The sequence below is a fragment of the Hippoglossus stenolepis genome, chromosome 10 (assembly GCF_022539355.2).
Source record: "Hippoglossus stenolepis isolate QCI-W04-F060 chromosome 10, HSTE1.2, whole genome shotgun sequence".
Lineage (NCBI taxonomy): Eukaryota > Metazoa > Chordata > Actinopteri > Pleuronectiformes > Pleuronectidae > Hippoglossus > Hippoglossus stenolepis.
The window spans coordinates 9,240,010-9,261,507 of record NC_061492.1 but is presented as its reverse complement, the minus strand read 5'-3'; the positions used below and the strand labels follow the sequence as shown (position 1 = coordinate 9,261,507).

The window sequence follows — 21,498 nt, the reverse complement described above, 5'->3', positions numbered from 1 at the left end:
GACCCAGTGAAATATGTTCGATAATCCTGAAGCTAAAACATCAGTGTTACACACGTCTGCTTGGTTGAACTTCATGTTGATCTGCTCCTCTTCAGGTGAAGCCTCCACACTAACATATGTACGAGCAGTTTGATTAAAAGTGTTTGCGTCATTGGCGTAAAATTAGTTTGGTGTTGATAACGATTGGACTTACGAAGGACGACAGTGTGTATTACAAAGTTTGACAGAAAACACTTTTATCCTCATAATGAGTTATCGACTGTTACGCTAATTAACCACATTATCTGTTCAATTACATGCAAGGGGTTACAGCATTTTTTTTTTTTTTTACTACCTATGTTAGTACTACCTTACACTGTAAGATACTTGAATTCACAGGCTTACAAACTCACATGAAGTGAATCTTCTTGAGGAATTTTCCCACAGGCAGGCAATATAATCAGCTTCTCTCCGGTTGTGGTAGAATAATATCATACATATACATATATAGCTATAATGTATATTGTTTTACATACACATATATAGCTATAATGTATATTGTTTTACATATACATATATAGCTATAATGTATATCTTTTTACATACATTCTTATATATTCAGACACACATGCACACACACACAGTATATATATACTGCGTACTTTATTTTAACTAGATTCATCCCATGAATCTGTAGTAAAGTATGGTTGAAGCTTGTTGCTCATATATTTATTCATTTATTCACAGACTGTTTTTCTCGGGTTTTTTTCCTCCTCATTTTGATGCATTAGGGGGCGTGCCGGTCCTGGTCGGGCCGATCCGGGCCAATCCGGGCCGGGCCAAGTCTCCTGTCCTGACTTCATGTGATCCTGCGGGGCGGCGTTTGGCTCCAAAAAGAGGAAGACTTTTCCCAGTTGCGGTCAGTCGCTGTCGGCCCCTCACGGAGCTCCGGCCTGCTGCAGCTAGGGGATATTTCCACGAGCTGTTGGGACAGTGACGCTGCAGCGGTGAACCACAGACGGTGTTTAGAAACATGGGAGACGCTCAGTCTGCGCAGCGGGACGTCAGGAGGGAGGCGGCGGAGGAGGAGGAGGAGGAGGAGGAGAGAGGAGCACCGGAGGATGCTCGGGTCGATCACAGCACCGAGGAGAAGGTATCATCTCACACACACTCTGCTTTCTGGATGATCCTGCAGCACTATGTCTGTATGTGAGCACAAAACTTTCATGTGTCCTCACACATGTCCCTGCGGCTTCACTGCAGTGGCAGATCAGTTCGTTCTGATATGTTTGGAAAATGCTGATGCCGGATGTTGTTGCTGTCAGGACGGTGCGGCTGCTGCCTGCCAACATCTCCATTAACCAGGAGATACAGGAAAAGTCTCAGTGGAAAGAACTGCAGCACATCAGGGCTATTCTGGGATTCTGGCTTTTAATAATAATGAATAAATAATGATAATAATAAATAAAATACTTTTCAGATTTGTTGTTACAGGAAAGGCCCATTTCTTCATGCAGATGCAATATGAAGTCATACAATCTCCTCATAGTAATAATAATGTATTACTTATTTATTTATATAGCACTTTCAATGACATCGTGCTTCACAATAAGTCAGATAAGCAAATAAAATAAACAGTTTAATTGAATTGTTAAAATTAACTAACAACTCGGTTAAGATCAGGAAATGCTTTCCGGTGGATTTAGTCATAAAAGATGACACTGACACAGACAGACTTTTTATCCCCAGGCAGGTCAGTTCAGGCTCTGTCCCCTTTAGATTTCAAACCTCTGGAACAGTCAGGTGATCTCGAGCCGTGAAAAGGTTTACGCTGGATTAAAAGATCTAAAATAAAAATTGGAGCCAGGCTCTTGAAATCAATCCCACAACAAATAGTAAGACAAAGTTCAACATAAAAAGTTATTGAACTTCTGTTCCACTAGTTTGATTGTTACAGGTTATTTGAAGTGTAAATGAGCCGATGGTTGCTTTGGTAGTTTGAGGCGAACAGACCTGGTTTCACCCTGTATTCATTGCAGTGGTTTGCATGCACTGTGGATGAAGAGGGAAGTAGCGTGGAGGAATAATGACCTTTCATTCTTGGAGAGCCTAAGTGAAGCCCAGGGGAGAGATGGAATTTCCCCGGAGCTGCACTCAGTAGAGGCAACATCGATTATTTGTATAAAACATGATCACAGGCTCACGCTGAGCAGGAAGTCAATTAGACAGCACTGTACTGTAAGAATGAAAATAACTTGATGTGTCGATCTAATGGCTTTACTGACCTTTGTGACTCTTGAGTGATTTTATATTGGATGAAAGTATGTTGTTAAGAAATCTTTTAGTGCTGAAGTTTTAAAGGTTGTTAAAAGTTATTTGTTTTTGTTCATCAAAGGCCACAATGTTTTGCACTAAGCTTATTTTAACTTGGTACAATAATCTGACATTTATCATAAGAAAATGCCAAAACAATTGATGAGCTACATTTTCCGTCACGCTTACTCATTTTGTTTGTAAAGCTATCGGAATTCCACAGAATTTAAATTACTTGACATACAACCCGTTGGGTGACACTTTACTATTCGGGCTCAGGATGACTGAGAACAAAGGGATTCGTGTTCAAAGCTAATAAGGGAGGTGTGTAACTGTAAAGAACCAGCTCAAAGCAAACAGTAATCAAATTCTGGCCTCAGATCTCATAGCATATTCTAATGTTTCCATTTGAATATACTTGTGTATTTTTTCAACTCAATTTAACCTGCCATCAACCTGTGTCACATTATTATACATTTAAATGCAACTGCAGGGCACCCACAGAAGTTAAGTAACGGCTAGATGAGACATTTTGAAAGAATAAATCATGGGTAGAATAAATTTAATGGGTTACAGATACAGCTTATATATTGTGCAAAAAGAGTAAGAGCAAAATTACCTAACCTAAAAGTACTGCATAAATACAGAGAGCAATGGTGTGTATGTAATAAAATGGGAAGAAGAAAAATGGCTGGAAATCTAATCTATCAATATCTAACACTGTACTTATAGGGGCTACTAGGCAATATGACCCAAGCAGCTTTTTTTAACCGAGTATAACTAAGTTTAACTGTGTTACTTCACACTAGTTGAAGAACATGTGTTTCTCGTTCCCCATCACCTGCTCAGACTCTCCAGACTAATCTGGGTCATGGATTTGAGGTTGAAACAATTAGGGTTGTTAAACTGTACTGTATCACACCAAGTAACTCTGTGTTGTTTACAAAATATGACTTTTGAGCCTTCAGTTAATCGAAGATTAAAATTCTTTGCATTCATAAAAGTACAAATTCAGATGAAATTCATCTGTGACCCTATGACTATGGCAGAATGGTCACTGCAGGACTTTATTTTTCATATTTTGTTTCAGCCTCTAAGAAATAATGGGCAAATCTCGGAGATCAATGGAAAAGCAGACAGCACTCTAGCAGAAGTTGATGATCACTGTGGTGATGCGGTGGCTGCAGACGGTGAGTGTTCACAAGTTCTGTATCATTGCTCCCTGACAGACAGTTTCCATAATTTTAACATAACTTGTTGAAATTCAGCCTATACATAATTTCACCGACTGATGACACCATCAGTCTTTTATAATTTGTGCAATTTAAGTGTTGTTATATTTTAAATCTTTTTGGTTTAGCTTCCCTCTCTCCAGAGAAAGACGTTTTACAAACAGCGAGGCCACTTAACGAAGAAGGAACACCATCAGAAAACGTTGAAATGAATCAAAAGGAATCACCTGACGAAACTGATGCTGTTGAAGAACTACCCCTGGAAATGACTGAAATGGATGCAAAGCAGAATGACATCAATGAAAGCTTTAAGAGATTCTTCAGTAACATTGGTTTGAAACTGACAGTAAAAAGAGGCTCAGTCGAAAATGATGAAATAAGAACCGATGGGCCAGATGAAACGAACAAGAACAAATCAGACAGACCAGAAAACACAGAGGATACCGCGGATGAACCTAAAAGTGTGAATGCTGAGCCGGATATTGATCAGAAGACCCAGGGGACTAATGACAATGATTCAACGACATGTCCTACCCTGACATCGGAGGATGCCCAGGAAAATGCAGAGGAGAAAACAACTGGGGCCAAAGATGAATCTGATACAGAAACACCTTCACCTGTAGTTGAAGACTTAAAGGAACAACAGGAGGCTGCCCTTGAAGAGGAACACCTACACACACCATCTACAACTATCCCTGAGGCCGAGGAGGTCGTATCTCCGGTGAAAAAGTTTTTTACAACTGGAATCTTTTCAGGGCTACGGAAGAAAAAGAAGTCCACAGGGGATGAGACAACTGAGAAAGAACTGGTGGACATGGGGAGAAAGGAAACAGTACAGACAACAGAAAAAACTGTAGAAGTACAACAGGATAAAGGGGAGATTGGACAAGATGTTGAAGCAACGACAGTTGAGAGAGAACACATAGAAAATGAACCTAAGGAGAGGATCATCTCTACAGCATCAGCTCAGCCGATGAATGATGGGGAATCACCGCCCACAGTTCCAGCAACTATTTCTGTCAATGAGCCTGAAATGAGCTCTCAAGACAGAGTTCAAGACAGTCCAATGAAATGGTTGCTATCAGGTTCAAGTTTTAGGAAACTCTCCAAAAAGCAGAGAGGCAGGAAATCAAGTAATACAATGTTGTCAGACTCTGAAGAACACTCGGATCAGCTCATGTCACCTACCAAGTCAGCTGAGACCCAGAAAGAAGAAAGTCCGGCACAGCACTCTGCAGAGGCAGCAGGAGAGGACGATGGTGCGTGGGCCTCTTTCAAAAAACTTGTTACTCCGAAAAAGCATATGAAGAAGTCCTCCTTGACCAGTGAAGAGATACAAATCTCAGGCTCAACAGAGGAAACAAAACCAAGTGAAAAAGGGCAAATATCAGATCACAGCATCGAAGAAGGCAAAAAAAGAAAAGATTCATCCGTGTCATGGGAAGCTGTTTTGTGTCGTTCCGGAAGGAGACGGAGCAGAAGCCGAAAAACATCAGACTCTGAGGATGAATCCCCCCAAGTTGAAAATGACAATAAGAAGCGAGAGACGCCGCTTGAAAGTTCTAACGAAGTTGATGGAACTTCACCAGCTTCCCCCAATGTAGGAAGTCCTTCAGAGGGTGATGGAGGATCAACATGGAAATCATTTAAAAAACTTGTGACCCCCAAAAGGAAAGCCAAGGATGAGGAGGAAAGCAAAGATAATGCAATGTCTGATAGTGAAATCACTCAGGACGATTCCTCCTTTTCAATAAAGAAGTTTCTCCCAAGAAAAAAGAAGAAGTCTTCTGAAAATCACGACCAATTATCTTCTGATGAGGCTGAAAAGGAGGTCATTTCAGGTGATGAAGACTCTGACACACCAGCTGTGGTTCCCTTGTCGGAGTTTGATACAATTGAAACGGAAGTTCACATTGAAACAACGGCTGATGTGGAGAGTCATGTAGCCAAGGAGGCGGACTATCAAGTGCAGCAAGACCTCCTCGATCAGACGTCTCAACCAGTCCTACCTTGTGCCTGTCCGGAACCAGAAGTAAAGAAGGTCCAGGACGATAAGGATACTTTAAAAAATGAGACGTCTACAGCTCTTGCTTCAAATGAGGAACCTGAGGACCTTACAGAATTAATCAGTAAACATGAACAACTCAGTGATATCCCAGAAGAGGGTTTAATTACAGAGACCAATGCCACTCCGGCTTCAGTCCCTGAGGAGGCAGCTCCAGACGACACTATAGCTGAGGATCTGATAGAGATCACATCTGAGGCCATAACTGCTCTGGAACCTGTAGACATTACCACCGAAGATGAAACTGAGATGATCTCTGCAGTTTCCCAGCTGTCAGACTCTTCAAACACATCTGGCAACACAACACCAGTCCCCGTAGAATATGAAGTCAAACCTACAGATGTACTCCTGCATCAGGTGGTTGGAGCCATCTCCATAAGTCCAAACGCTGTCCCAGTGTGTTCAGAAGAGGTAAGCTCAGAAAGAATAGTTGGATCTGTCTTGCATGAAATACTCGAGACATTTGTAAAAGAAGAGCCAGCAGTTCTGAAAATACATAGCAAATCAGATGCAGCCTCCATTAACATTGGACTAAATGTTGAAGAACTGGACAAGATCGACAAACTCACAACAACAGCCCAAATAGAGGGCTTATCTGAAGTCAACAAATCTGTTTCCACACAAATTGTGTCCAATGTTCCCACTAAGGAGGTTGCCACTGCTGAAATGGCTGTTTATGAAGTTCATGAGGTCAATGTTTTATATCCAGTAGAAAGGTTAAATGAATTAGAAAGTAATAATGTGAGCCAGCATCTGGTAAAAACTCAATCTGAGGCAAATGAAGCTGGGTCTTTAGAGATACTCCCTGAAGGTGGAGCAGCTGTTGAAGATGAAGGTTCTCTTCTCGGGGCACATCAAGATGAAAAAGAGCCCCAAGAAATGAACTCTCAAGAAGTAGAATCAACTGCTACAGTATCAGAAGAATGTACAGATGGGGGTGTGGAGGAGGAAGTCCAGACACAAATCAAAGAGCAAATCATCGATCAAGTTCAAGTTGAGAGCCAAGATCAACCAGTAGAGTCGGATTTGCAAGAATTACCGGCTTTAAACGATGCCATGTTAGATTCAGAGGAGGGTAGTGGTCAATTTCCTGAAAAGGAAGTAATCAAGGAAGATATCACAGCAGAAGTTACTGACAAACCCAGAGAGGACACAGAGCCTGACGCTGAATATAATGTTGAAGCGGAGAAGGAAAACCAACTACAAGCAGATGCTCCTCAAACTGAACATGCTGAAGATCCTGACGTGTTAGAAACTGTACAAACAGCCTCATTAGATATACAGGAGGGTTGTGGTCAATTGATTGAAAACGAAGAAGTAAAAATAAAAGATATTCCAGCAGATGAGATGGTTACAGACAAACCCCAAGAGGAAACAGAACCTGCCCCTGAATATGATGTTGGGGCAGAGACAGAAACCCAACTGCAAGCAGGTTCGGTGAAATGTGAAGATGCTGAAGAACCAAAAGTGTTAGAAGCTGAACAAACATTAGATTCAGAGGATGGTATTGCTCATTTGCTTGAAAATGTGGTATTAAGCGAAGATATTCCAGCAGAAGAAACAGCTACACACATTCGACAAGAGGAGAAAGAGCCTCTCACTGAAAATAATGTTGAGACAGAGACAGAAAGCAAATTACAAGAAGATTCTGTCAAAACGGAACATGCTGAAGAACCAGAAGTGTTAGAACCTGAACCAACAGCCATGTTAGATCCAGAGGAAGGTAGTGCCCAGTTGCATGAAAAGCAAATCATATCAGAAGTTACCCCAGCAGAAGAAATAGTTACAGACACACCACAAGAGAAAACTGACCCGGCCGAAGCACATGTTGAAACAGAGAATGAAACAGAGAATGAAAACAAACTGCAAGCTGATTCGGGCAAAACTGAACAGGCTGAAGAACCAAAAGAGTCAGTCACGTTAGATTTAGAGGAGGGTAGCATTCAACTGCTTGAAAAGGAAGTAACATCAGACGATGTTCCAGCAGAAGAAACAGATACAGACAAACCCCAAGAGGACATCAAGTCTCTCACTGAATGTAATATTGAGGAAGAGACAGAAAAGAAAATACAAGCCGATGCTGCTGAAACTGAACACGTTGAAGAACCAGAAGTGTTAGAAGCTGAGCAAACAGCCTCATTAGATTCAGAGGAGGGTGGTGTTCAATTACCTGAAAAGGAGGAACCAAGTGAAGAGATTCCAGCAGAAACAACAGCTACAGACAAACCCAAACAGGAAACAAAGCCTGTTACGGAATGTAATGCTGAAGCAGAGGAGGAAAACAAACTACAAGCAGATTCTGCCAAAACTGAACATGCTGAGGAACTAGTCGTGTTAGAAACCACACAGGCAGCCTCTTTAGATTCAGAGAAGGATAGTGTTCATTTACCACAAGAGGAAGTATCAGAGGACATTAATGCAGCAGAAATAAAGCAAGAGGAAAACCATGTTGAGCTCAGTGGTGAGCCAGAAAACAAAGAACTGAAAACAGATACTCCAAATATTGGACACCACCAAGTTGCAGAAGTTTTAGGGGCTGTACAAGTACCCATATTTGAGTCAGAGGAGGGTAGTGTTCAATCTTGTGAAAGAGAAGTCACATCAGAGACAACTATAGAGGCAGAAACTATTACAGATGAACCCAAAGAGGAGACAGGGCCTCTCACTGAAGTCGTTGAACCAGTGGATGCTTTTCAAACTGAATATGTTCAAGAACCAGTACAAGAACCAGTTCAAGAACTGGTACTTGAACATGTTCAAGAACCAGTACAAGAACCAGTACAAGAACCAGTACAAGTACCAGTTCAAGAACTGGTATTAGAAGATGCACAAGTAGCACTGTTAGATTCAGAAGAGGGTAGTGCCCAATCACTTGAAGAGGAAGTGATTTCAGAATCGATATCACCAGAAGAAACTGTTGCACATGAAGTAGCACGTGCAGCTGAAGGCAGTGCACAGTCAGAACTATCAACAGGGGATGTACATGTTGAAGAACCGGATGTTTTACCTGCTGATGTAAATGACACTGCAACTGAAAAAGAACCTGAGGTAGAGGCATCTATGCCTGATCATGTAGTCAAACCAGGTGCTGAGGAAAGTAGTGCTCCCAATCCAGAACCCACTGATTCAGTTACAGTTGAAAGTGAGACTCAAGTTGTGGCAGCTCTGAATCATCAGGCTTTAAACGGAAATGAAGATCAGGAAACAGAGGGTACACCTCAAGATGTTCATGTTGGCCAGGAAGACCACATCCCTGAAGCTGTGGATGAGATACAGACATTAACAGCAGTTCATGTACCCTCTGTTAATGATGAAGCATGTAGTGCTCAGGTCACAGAAATAAATGTATTTTCTGAAGTAACCCCGACACCTTGTGTAGAAAATGTCACAGTTTCACATGAACCAATTCACGAGCTGCATCTCAGCTCAGTGCAATCCAGTATTGAGGAAGAAAGAGGTCAAATTCGGGGTTTTGAGGTAAAGAGTGCTCCAGTTGAGCATGCTGTAGTGGCCGAAGTGATCACATGTTATCTAAAAGACATCGCAGCTTCTATACCTGACACTTTGATAGAGACGACATCAGACAGTCATGAACCGTTGATCGACTCTGTGGCAAGTGAGCTCGGGTTCAATGAGACGAATGAGACTGCAACACCATTGGTGCAAAACTATGTGACCAAGACGGGCGAGGAAGGTAGTGTGGTTAGGATGATGAATGTGCCATCGGTACAGTTTGAGGACAATCACAGAATTCAGGTGCAGGTGGTCGATGTTGATGTCAAATCAGCCAATATGAAGGTTGACACAGTGCTAGAGGTAGTGGTAACAGAAACCAGAGAAGTTATGGATATGTGTCACGAAACAGTTCAAGAAGTAGACAAACTTTCCGCCACATCAGAGACTGAAGAGAAAATAAGATGCGAAGAAAACAAAGTGACCATTCAAGTTATTCAACATGTAAGGGAGAGCTCACCAGAGACAGTACCTGAATCAGAACTTGTCGACACGGATCAAGACGTTATTAAAGAGACGGATGTTGTGACTGAGACAACTGAGATACCTGAAAGTGAGTCAAGTGAAGTGGAGGGTCAAAAAGTGGTGGAGGATAAGGAAAGACAAGATGAAGGATATGATGTCATAAGTGATGACTCCGCAACTGGACACGTGTTGGAGGATCTCATGCAAACGCCTGATATTCCAGAAGGGTTGGATGTTTTGATCCATGACCCCAAAGAGGAATTGGAAGAGCCTAAAGCTGAAGTGAAAAAGTCTGAAGCAGATGTCTCGACGACAGAATTGTCATCCGATGTGACGAAGATAAATGAGGAAGCACAAACTCCACAAATTGAGATTGTGATGGCGAACACTGGATTAGTAGTCCCCCAAAGCACTGGAGTGATCTCATCAGTAGGTAATGTCGAGTCCCCCTCTAGCCTTTCGATAGAATTAAAATTTAACATACAGTTTGGACACGCAAAGGAACCGGCTTCTCCACCACCTTCAACAGAGAGAACTGAACCAATGAAACTGACAGACGTGGCTGAGGTAGGCGTTCAGGTAGAAGAACCCAGTGAGGAAATAAATCCAGCACAATCTGAAGAGAGACAGAAACAGACAGAGGGAACGGAGGTCGCAGTTCAGGGAACAGAAGTCACACAAGCAGCTGACTTAGATTCAACAGAAAGACCAGTGATCATTAATCAACCAGTACTTCTGGATGTTGGCATGCAAACAGTGCAAATAGTGGAACCAGTAGAACAAATCAAATCAACAGAGAGAGGAACCCCCAATGTCCAGGCGAAAGAAACAATCCAAACAGTGAGGCAACAAGAGAAAAGAGGAGTGTTCCTGAGTCAGCCACTACTTTCTGAAGTTTGTGACCAAGAAACAAAAGCAGAGGAACCTGTTAAGCACAAGGAGGAGGAAAATGACCAGGACGTGTGGATGGATGCAGAGGAGGACATCAACAATCAACAGGAAACGGGGATGTCCCTTCACGAGATGCAGGAACCTCCTCAACATCAGGCGATAAGTGACCAGGAGGAGAAAGTCGTTCTTGAAGCTGTAGAGGAGTTTGAATTGGTTAATTCCAGGATTGAAGGAGAAGAAAGTCAAGAGGAGACGCTTGAAAAAGGAGAAACATGTGAAACTGAGAGTGAAGGTGAAGATTTTGCTGTTGCACTTGAGGATCCAGAAACTGCTACTGCAAGGATCACGACGATGGAGTAGGATTAAGTCTGTCATTGACTGGTAAGCATTATCCATCCTATGAGCTTCCTTGAGATCATGCATCATATTCCCTGAATTATACATATTAATTCATACCATGACTTCATTTTTCTTTAAGGTTGGACAATCAAAAAGAAGATTGTAAGGAGAAGACCTGACTGGCAGAAGAAAACTACATTAGACATCTTTTTTTTCTGTGTGTAGCATGTCTGCTTTTATTTGTTCAGTCCTAGTGAAGGTGGGAAGGCACTTATGGGTCAGCTAATGGTGCAGCCCAACTTTTTCCTGCTTTTATTTGACATTAAGCTCAACCCAGAATATTCCAATATTAACTGATGGAGCTTAACAATAGTTAATTTTGAATACCGATAGAATAGAATAGAATGTATATGTCAGGGAGAATATGACAGTATTTTTTATGAAAAATCTGTCGTTTTTATGGTAAAATGCTTCGACAACATCTGTGCGAGTGTTAAAAACAGAATTCATAATGTATGTGTCACAGGAACAGTACACACTAATTTCTCTTGATAAATATATAGTATATGTAGATATTTAATATCTTTAATAATGTATCAATTTATGTTAATAAACTGTTTTAGCATTCTCCATTTTTGCTTAAATACATAATTCCCAGTCAATGCATTTAAAAACAATTAGCAGCATTCTGCAGATATATATATTTGTATATCTGTATATTAACTTGTACATAATGACATAATTTTTACTGTGACAAGTATGAAATAGAAAAAAAGAGCATGATGAGAGCATGGCACATTAGTTTTTTTCCATAATAATTTACTCTCTATATTTCATTTATCTCAACATACAGTATGTATTTATCATGAATAAAACTATATTCAGCAGAGCCTCAAAAACATTAACGGCAGCTTTACTTATCATGTTTTATTTCCCAGCTTCTTGTGTCTGGTCTCAATTAGCTTGTGGTATCAATGATACTGTAAGTATCACTTTGTGTGGTGTGGGTGAGAGAAGACAGAAAGTGATGACAGGCTGTTTGTTGCAGATCTGATACGTAATGTTGACTAATTACAAAATGCAAAATATAGACCTGTATTAACTGTGTTTATATATTTACTGCTGTTTTATCAATAAAACTATATTTGCATAAATTCTGTACATTTTAAGCTCTTGTACTTTTTTTTATTGCAAATCTTTGTATGTATATCGAAACCTCTGGTGATCTGAAGTTAAGCTATTGACATTATTCACTCACTTAATTCATATTTAACACACTGACACTGAAACATAACTGGAAAACATTTAAAACAAATAATCATTGTATTTATTTTGTATCTTTAACACAGCACTCAAGTTACAGTTTGAAATTTGATTCATTTGAATATAGTCCAACATCTTGTTTATTTTCTGCTGCTGTTGAGTCCCAGGAATAGTGACACTGAGGTCAGTCTTCATCGTCTGTTGAAATGTATATAATCTACAATGTGTTGGACTGTATAACCATAGTATACATTCAGAAATGTTCAGGTCCACTTCAACACTGACAGTGTACCTTTGTATTTTCCAGCATTCTTCCTTTGTAGCTTCTAGTGCTTTTTTAGATTAGTGCGTCGTTGGAGGAGCAGGTCAGAAGACCATTTTTGCAAGTTCAAACATCACCTACAAGGAAAATAAACAACAGATGTAATATTATTTTACTGAAACTTTTGTAAATATTTTCAGTTGCAGCAACATTGTTTAATGTGATAAACAAAAGTTAAAAACAAGGGCCACTGTTGCAAATAAATAACGTTACATTTTCCACAAGGTATGAAAGAGCTCCTTCACCTCTATGGTGATGAGGATGATGATCATCCACTCCAGCCTCAAGCTGTGCTTCTCGCTCAGGTGGCTCCTCATGAGGTCTGTCAACTGTGAGCAATGTTCCAGCTTCTCATTCACAACCTGAAGAACAGAGAAAACTGTTTGAGTCCGGATCAGAAACAAAGCAAGAGCCTCTTACAGTGGAAATCAGAGCGGGTCTCTATATACAGTATGTTCAGGTCAGGTTTACTTACGTTGACCCTGCGGTTGATGCTGAGGAACATGCAGGTCTTCTCGTAGAGTTTTTCCAGGTTTTCTCTGTCCCAGTAGAAATCAGGTGTGAGGAGCAGGTCGGACCTCAGGTTTATACAGTGTCTGTCAGAGGAGGATGGAAATACGAAATACTTCATATAAATCATATCATATAATTGATATAAAAGAGACTGAAGTTAATGTCCATACAGAAATACAGAATAAAACAGTGGACTGAGAACAGCTCCTCCATATGCATTCACCATACACTGCACTCAGTAGAGCTGATACCTCAGTCGCCTTAAATTCAACCAGGCTGCACCAAATTCATGAATCATTTCCAAGAGAAAAGGTGAAAACGGTGAAAAACACACTATCTCAGTGGGTGAATGTTAAAATATTCATGTTACTGATTTGATTCTCTTCACAAACAAATTTGAGACCAAAAACAAAAGGCCTGCAGTTACCAATAGACTCCAATTAGACAAAATTGAATTTACCTTAAAGCGAACAGCTCTCCTATTTTCTGCATGACCTCCGCAGAGGACAACTTCACTCTTTTGCCAGCCTTCAGCGTCTGAGCGAGAGAGAAAGAAACAAGGGCATTAGCATTAAGGGAAGCACTGATGTTTCCAAATCAAAGAATGATCTCCCTGACACAAAAACAACAACTCGTTACACATAATCAGTTATTCCTAATTTCTTGCTGCTGGCTGGTAATATCCACTGTACCTCTGGAATCGACTGAATTGACTCCACAAAGTCGTCTAACGCCACCTCCCATATGGCCAGCTTCACTGGAAGAGAGAGAGAGAGAGAGAGAGAGAGAGAGGTGACCGGAGTGGAAGTGCGACAACAGAACAACACACACCTTGATGGTTTACAGTTGAAGGTTCTCACCTGACAAGCATAACGCATTTGAAAATGCAAATTTCTCCAAAACAGCCTCATGTTGATCAATGTAATCATTTAGGATGAAGTTGCCGCGCTGAAGCTTTGTGTTTCCTCTGCGGGAGAAATGAGTCGTTTTAGGACAGCTACAAAAAGTGTGGAGGTAAAAACAAGTTTGTTTGAGGATTGGAGCAGAACCTACTCGCTAACTGTGTAGTTGATCTCTTCATTCTCCCAGTGAACTAATGCTACTTCATAAGGCTGGATCTCATGGCGTTCCAGTATCCTCAACACACTTTTCAACTAGAAAGACAGAGACATTGAAGAAGTTCACTGAAGTAGAGACGTTGACAAGAAATGCAATTACCGACACATCATATTTCTATAAATGATACATGGTGTTGTTTACCGTCTTCTCCTCAACATTCCAGTAAACTACTGAGCCTTCCCTGAAATTTCAGATTGGGATTGTTAGTACATGATAAAATTAAAAAAACTACAACTACAACTTTAACTTCGTTTCCCGATTTGAGTTTTAAAACCATTTCCAATTTTTTTTCATTCAACAAAACATGCCAAACTTTTAAACTTAATGTAAGCAGTCAAACAAAGAACTTTGACTAAAGAAATGTCTTAACATTGAAAAGTTATGTTTCAGATGAGGAACCGAGTCTTTTAGCCAAATTTTCAATACTCCATATTTTTTTGATACTGAATTACTGTCAGTGCTAAAAAGGATTTAGGTTTGATACCAGACCCATGAAATGAAATACTACATATTGAGCGGCCCCTTGATAATATCTTTAGAACTGTACCATCACATCATTTACACTCAGAACAAAACCTAAAACAAAGCAGTTTGAAAACAGACGATGTTATTTCTACCTGAAGAAGAACATGAGAGCGTTGTCCTCTGGTTTCGCAGCCTTGTCTGTGCTGATCACCAGCACATTTGAAGCATCTGAAATTACAACATGATGATTCTCATAAAATGGTTGATGTTGCTGATCCAAGCGCTAAATATACATGTTACAATTCTTTCTGCATAATTCGGAGTCCTACCTCTTGGTAAATCTACCTCTTGGAAGCCGTGGCTTATCAAGTCATGGCAAAGTGTCGGCAGATGGTACTGGTCTGCTGTTGCAAAGGCGATACACTGCATCATGTCCTATAGAGAAAACATGGGGCTGGACTCATCACTGAAGCTAAAACATGATATCAACACATACAAATCAGCCATTTATCCGATGACTTGCTGCGTCACCTTGTCCTCCTTCAGAGACGGCTGATTGGCTCTCGAGGGCTGTTTTGTTCTCGGTCCTTTGGGAACCCTTTTCCCAGGAACCGTCACTGGTTTAATACTCGACTTTAACATCGTCTTCACAAGGTCCGGTGAATAAAAACGACTCTGTCCACTTCTACATTTGTTAAGCATCCCAGGGTCAATGAATAGAGCGCTGTTGAAATGTTTAAATCCACCTAGAGCTGGCAAGAAGTGTCTCCTATGTGTCTGCTGTTGGTGAAGAATGTTAAAGGTCCTTGAGATCCCTGGGCCAGAGGGAGTCCTGGGTTGGGATTCATACTTCTGAAGCTGGACGGACTGGGAGAGACTGGCTGAGGCACAGATGCAGAAGGGTTTCCTCCCTACAGGGCGCTGTGCTCCCAGTCTGGACCACAACTTCTGAAGGAGCATCTTCTCATATAGACTGTGACCTACAACACAGGGATCAGATGTTATTAGCGCCCGACCAATATATCGGATGAGCAAGTTCTATATATATGGTTGTATTTGTTTTATTTTTATTATAAATTTACAATAAAGTTCATGTAAAATATCAATCAATATATTACATTTCTTCATTATAAGAATTCGATAACGACATCTGAGGAATCATTGTAATTTTTTTAAATATATGTACTGGTTAATATTTCAGTATCGGATAAGTTTTACCCCATAATATTTGTATCGGCATCATACCCCCAAAATCCATAGAATCAGTCCGAATGTAGTTATTAGTGTGACCTCAGTACCTGATTCATCCTGATATGGGTTTTATTTTCTGATTAGACAGTTTATAATGTCAAGAACCAATTTACTACAGCATCGTAGTATTTTTTGCATCGTATATTATGTTCAATGTTACTTAAATATTACTTACTGCTATTATCATTGTCATTACTTATTATTGCCTCTTTAATATTAATTTAATGTCACGCGTAACTTATCTTATTGCTAATTGGCAGGACTGACCTTGACTGTATCAACAGCATCATCTCTAACAGTCTGATTAACATTTACTCTCATTGAATTAGCTCGTTTGAATAACACACCACTGATCATCACAGTAGAATATCAGGAGCTAACTGAGCAGAGAGGAAGTGGTTCACATGCTGCTACATGTCACTGTGCAGCTGTTAGCCGTTAGCTTAGCTTAGCTTACCAGGGATGACGCGGGAGCGACTCACAACATGACACCGTTAAACGGATGTAACGCGTCAGAAAACAATGGCGCTGGCTCTGCGTGTAATGTTAAAATTCAAAGTGAATCTGTTACGATTCTCTGCGTGTGAACCTGAATGAATATGTTGGATGTTTGTTAATAAAGTTTTGTGATGCCGCTCACTTCCTGTTTGGCGTGACGTAGTAATGAGGTCACGATGCCCTGCGTGTTGACTGGCAGGTGAGAAATAAGTCAAAGGTGATTCTAGTGGAGCTGCTCTTCTTCTCTTTCTTTCTTTCTTCTACCCATCTCTTGTTGTCTGTCCTGTCTATGCTGCTGTACAAATTAGTTGGTGTTTTTCCTGACTTTTCTTGACATATTTATATTTAATTTGTATAATTTTTAATAGTTTTGATTCTGGATTTCTGTCAATACAAACAAAAAAAGGATTTAGGTTTGATATCCAGCTCCATCAAATTAATAGCACTACATATTGAGCAGTCCCACAAAAATGTAAAAATGTACCATTACCATTACACACAAATACTGCATCAAACCACTTTTTCTACCTGAAGAAGTACATGAGAGCATTGTTACCTGGTTTTGCAGAAATTTAAATATGATTCTCATAGAATTATTGATGTTGTTAATCTAAGCGTCAAATTATATGTGTGTGTGTGTGTGTGTGTATGTATGTATGTATGTATATATATATATATATATATATATATATAGCCTATGTGACAATTCATTCCTTGCAAAGTTGTAACCTCTGTGTAATTCTGACTCTTGCATCTTGGTAAATCTACTTAGGCTAAGGGAGGTTGAGGTAAAGTGTTGGCAAATGATTCTGATCTACTGTTGCAATCATGAAATAATATAAATCATATAAAATCAATTTAGGCTATGCTTGGAGAGAGGGCTTTCTGCAAGTCTGAAATCAGGGCTAAAAAACAGATGAGGTGACCTTCACATGCATGTTGATCAACTTTTTTGCCTTTGTTCCTTTATCTTCTTCCAAATGTCTGTCAGAGATGTTAAATACTTTACAATCCACACAACGTAATTGATTTTGATACAGAGATTTATTATCAAATAAAATGAATCAAGTCTGTAAATGTCAGAGGTCCTCAACTACAGCACCCCCTCTGGCGGAGCACGGTATAGCCTGTGTTTGGAGTTGCCAGGAGACTTCTAAAACAGTAACTGAAGTGACAACTGAGTTGTCACTTCCCCTGCAACACACCTAACTGTGGAAGTTATGGAAAACTCTGATGAGGTACGTTTAACAAAATAAATGAATGTCACCACTCTTCATGGAAGATATTACTAAGAAACTAAGTGCTCCATGTGCTGATAACTTCTTATTATTGAAATCATGTGAAAATGTACTTGCTATGGAATTTATAATAATGCTTAAATGTCATTCTTTGCTGTTTTCAAGCAGTCTAATGAGAGGGCGAGGCTGAGGATGAGAGTTGCTGTGTTGGAGGAGAGTGTTCGCTCCTCTGAGGTGGAGTGTAGAGCCAGCAGAGAGACGGTGCTGAGGCTGGTGGCTGAGCTCGACCGCGAGAGGAAGAAGGCCACAAGCAGTGCAGCGGCGCTCGACTCACTCAAAGTGGTACTTACACAGCAAAGAGTCCCAGAACTTCATTATACAGATCAGTTAGTTTACCATATACACATCAGAAAATTTAAAGAAAAGGCCAAAATAAAAGTCTTTGAAATGTTTTGATTTGATTTTTAATTTTTATTAATTCAGCTATTGTAGTCCCCCATAAGTTTAATTTCTTGACACAAGAGGAGTAAAAACTGTTTCTCCATTAACTTCACATAATGAATAGAACAATGGTTGGTAAATAGCTTTTATTTTTTTATTTTATTAGTTTAGAAGTAGTCAAATGTAATTATTTTAGTGTACGTATGATAGAACACTAAACACTAATAATAATACTCAGTGTCTATGTTTTCAGGATGTAGACTCACCCCTGGTTGTTAAAACCATATCTCCCAGTAAAAAGAACCAGGACATGAACTCAGTATTTCAAATGGTCCCTTCATTGTTGTGTTTGTGTTGTTTTTGTCTCTTTCAGGAGTTGGATGGCCTGGAGGTGGGAAGGAGGAGCGTTGAGATGGATAGAGAAACCCTGATGGAGAGGCTCGATGCCAGCAAGAGGGTGACTGAGGCAGCGAGGCGAGAGTCCAACTGTCTGGAGAAGCAGGTGGAGGAGCTGGAGAGGAAGCTACAGTCGAGTCAACGAGAGACTCAGGCAGCTGGAGACAAACTGCAGACGTTCCTGAGAAAGGTGGCAGGTCAGCTGCAAGCCAAGTCTGAAAACGTCATCGTGCCCACAGAGAAAGATGTTTCACAGACACTGGATAAGGTGAGGGATCAGAGGGGATTTCTATCACATCACACAAGAAGAGTAATATTCTTAAAGAGTAAAAAACTACTTATAGATGATAACTTTATCATGAGACTAATACATGCTGTCGAAAGTTCACAACTCAACATTTGGAGGATTCTCCTTCAAACTTGGACTTTGCCTATAGACATGTATTTTAGCAGTGATTATTTTAAGTTTATGATTTTATATTTTCAGCATGTCAGCATGAAATGAATAACCCTGCAAATCACAATTAAGTAAAACATTTTTATGAAAACTGTATTTTAAGTATAAATACTTTATACAGTCAAAATGGGCCCTGCCAGTGTTATAATAGTATAAATTATTTCTGGTGCATTATATATAATTTGGTGTTCTATTTACCCTAAAACAAAACTTTGTATATTATTTTGTGTAAGCTAGTTTTTAATATATATCTGCTAAATAATTAATGACACATCTGTCAAATAAATTGAATAAAAGCTTTAAAGCTGCGAGAAATCAAAATACTCCAGTTGAGTACAATACTCAAGCAAATGTATGTAGTTACCTTCCACTACAATGTATCTTCGCTTTAAATCCTCCATCTCCTTTCAAAGAGACGTTCCTATTCCAAAATAAACACGAGCATCCTTGCTTCTGTTCTTCAGATGATGTCTGAGATGGAGGCCAGGCTGTGCCAAGCCTCAGAGGAGCTGAAGGAGCAGACGGCGCTCCAGCACAGTGCGCTGCAGAGGGCGCAGCTCGCAGAGCAGCAAGTCCAGGACCTGCGAGAGCGACTGCAGGGTCTGGAGACTGAGCTGCTGACGGCAGATATGCATCGTGACGGGCTGCGACACGGCCAACAGCATGTGAGTAGAGTACATAAACAGTAGATCTAACTATTCATTACAGTTCTTAGTCCTGTGGCATATGTCCTTGATTTGTTGTTTCAGTATGAGCAGTTCCTGGAGCAGCTGTCAGAGACATTGATGGTTGACAGCATCGCTCTGGATCTGGGCTTCGACATGAGGCTAAAACTCCTCCTGTCACGAGCAGAACAACTTGTCAAAAAAGAAGGAAGTGCTCTGGTGGAGAGCAAAAGTCTCACTTACAGTTTACAGCGAAAGGTAACCAACACACACGCTGTCACCTGTGGCATCTGGAGAGCAATAACAAGTCATTAGCTGTGGCTTTAAATGACCAATTACAAGCTGAAGTGTACAACTGGTTCATAAAGAAACCATATTGTATTTGTGTTTATTACCTCACCTCTAAATGCATTAATGAAAAAAAAGCTACATATCATTTATTGCATGGCGAGTGACGCACCTGTGTTTAAACCTTTCCAGTTAAAATCCCAGAAGGACCAACTGGAGAGCAAAGGACTCCACATCCAGCTCCTGAGGAAGAAGGTGTCGGAGCAGGAGGAGGAGAGGAGGTGTCGCTCAGCGTTGGCTGTGCAGCGAGACGACGCACATCTGGAAAGGCTGCAGAAAAAACTAGAGCGTCTCCAGAGCGACCTGAGGGTGACCAAGCAGAGCAACACTGAACTCAAGGCCCAGCTCTCCCACACTAACGAGCTCAAGGTAGAGGGGACGAGGGTTCGGCCCCAAAGTCGATCCAGAGGCATTTTCATCTCATAATGTTTGGTGTATTTGTATTGTTAAGGTGGAAAAATCATATTTTGTAACTGTGCACAAATTTTGTAAAGCAAATCACCCACGTACATTTTAAGTATATTATTATTCAAGAGCATCAAACCAACTTTGTCTCCTTGACAAATGAATTGAATGAAAGTTGTTTCACTCAACACCTCTGTCTGACATGCCAAGTTGAAAGTCACGGAACAGAGTGAGACCATGCAGGAGCAGAAAAAGAGGCTGGAGCGGCTGGTGGAGGTGAAGGCCAAGGTGGAGAAGAAGCTGGGTTCAGTGAGCTCGGAGCTTCAGAGCCACGAGAAAAAGACCCAGGAGGACGAGCAACAACTCGGCTCCCTCAGACAGAGCCTGGCTCAGCTGTCTGACAGAGAGAGGGAGGTAAGGGAGTGGTGCATATAGAAAGGTTTTTGTAATGTTAAATCCATGTGAAGAGGAGAAAGGGAGATATGTTTAAATATTAAAATTATGTAAATATTCCGTAGCCTGTATACTTTCTTCAGGTTGGTATTTTCACCTTAATAACATAAAACCATGGTGTCATTTTCTTCAATTACAGAAGCTGAAGAAAATATCAAAGTTATTGAATATAAATATTTAACAAGCAGGTTCTTGTGAGGGCTTCTTTTATTTAGGATTGTCAGGACCAGACGACATTAAAGTTATTGCCCTCAGGTCAGTGTTTCAGGGCTTCATAGCCTGGAGGCTTCTGTGTCTCCTTTACTGATGCTATTGAGATGCTTAATGGTATCCTCATATTGATCCTTTACTGTTTAGTGTCACACTAGCTATTAAGACTAAATGGGTGTAGTGGGACTAACTGTGTCGACCATTTTTCTGTCCATGTTTCAGTTGCTGGACTTCCGCATGGTGGTTTCCCAGATGCTCAGTTTGGATGCCACGGCCCCGCCTCTCCCAAATCATGAAATCATCAAATCCCTGGAGACCCTTCTTCACACTCATCATCACTATCACCACCTTCATCACCGTGTGAATACGCCGTGGCAATGTCCTTCTCACCGGAGGCCTCATCTCTGCCCAAACCAGGATCATCATGACAACTCCTACTTGGATGCTTCTACCTCCAGGTCCGCTCGTCCAGAAGACACAGTTCCCCTTTAAGAAACCTTTCATACAGTATACTTCAAGCCAAACCACACTTAAAATGTGAGGGTATTATTGTGGAAATTTAAATAGACCTCATACAGAATGAGATTATCTCTCAGAAACCACGTTTTCCTGTCTGTGTTTTGGGAAGAAAATATGATTCACTGAAAAAATATCAGC

At 40.6% G+C, this 21,498-nt stretch overlaps 3 protein-coding genes across 6 annotated transcripts; 2 read left to right on the top strand and 1 right to left on the bottom strand.

Annotated features, from left to right (window-relative positions):
* Nucleotides 1-813: 813 nt before the first annotated feature.
* akap12a (A kinase (PRKA) anchor protein 12a) lies at nucleotides 814-11,960 on the top strand. Its single transcript, XM_035167497.2, has 4 exons — nucleotides 814-1,132; nucleotides 3,383-3,482; nucleotides 3,653-10,839; nucleotides 10,937-11,960. Exons 1-3 carry the CDS (start codon nucleotides 1,013-1,015, stop codon nucleotides 10,816-10,818), a joined length of 7,386 nt encoding a protein of 2,461 aa, XP_035023388.2. The 5' UTR covers nucleotides 814-1,012; the 3' UTR covers nucleotides 10,819-10,839; nucleotides 10,937-11,960.
* A 141-nt stretch (nucleotides 11,961-12,101) lies between these two features.
* On the bottom strand, nucleotides 12,102-16,393 carry rmnd1 (required for meiotic nuclear division 1 homolog). 3 transcript variants are annotated; one of them, XR_004697637.2, is made up of 13 exons: nucleotides 16,188-16,393; nucleotides 15,011-15,459; nucleotides 14,809-14,914; nucleotides 14,632-14,707; nucleotides 14,156-14,195; nucleotides 13,949-14,049; nucleotides 13,756-13,862; nucleotides 13,588-13,652; nucleotides 13,356-13,432; nucleotides 12,858-12,978; nucleotides 12,628-12,744; nucleotides 12,353-12,459; nucleotides 12,102-12,258 (listed from the first exon to the last, which is right to left on the bottom strand). XR_004697637.2 is itself a non-coding variant. In XM_035167500.2 (12 exons), the coding sequence occupies exons 2-12, from the start codon at nucleotides 15,437-15,439 to the stop codon at nucleotides 12,427-12,429; spliced, it is 1,272 nt and encodes a 423-aa protein (XP_035023391.1). In that variant the 5' UTR covers nucleotides 15,440-15,459; nucleotides 16,188-16,393; the 3' UTR covers nucleotides 12,102-12,426. The 3 variants fall into 3 exon arrangements, 2 of the variants coding, with proteins under 2 accessions (XP_035023391.1, XP_035023392.1); XM_035167500.2 differs by having other exon boundaries at nucleotides 12,102-12,459; XM_035167501.2 differs by lacking the exon at nucleotides 16,188-16,393 and adding an exon at nucleotides 15,998-16,116 and having other exon boundaries at nucleotides 12,102-12,459.
* Nucleotides 16,394-17,331: 938 nt separating this feature from the next.
* ccdc170 (coiled-coil domain containing 170) lies at nucleotides 17,332-21,493 on the top strand. Of its 2 annotated transcripts, none has more exons than XM_035167499.2 (8): nucleotides 17,332-17,466; nucleotides 17,632-17,808; nucleotides 18,281-18,571; nucleotides 19,225-19,425; nucleotides 19,510-19,683; nucleotides 19,906-20,142; nucleotides 20,389-20,592; nucleotides 21,064-21,493. In XM_035167499.2, the coding sequence occupies exons 1-8, from the start codon at nucleotides 17,449-17,451 to the stop codon at nucleotides 21,331-21,333; spliced, it is 1,572 nt and encodes a 523-aa protein (XP_035023390.2). In that variant the 5' UTR covers nucleotides 17,332-17,448; the 3' UTR covers nucleotides 21,334-21,493. The 2 variants fall into 2 exon arrangements, with proteins under 2 accessions (XP_035023390.2, XP_047197574.1); XM_047341618.1 differs by having other exon boundaries at nucleotides 17,342-17,466; nucleotides 17,635-17,808.
* The last annotated feature ends 5 nt before the right edge of the window (nucleotides 21,494-21,498 follow it).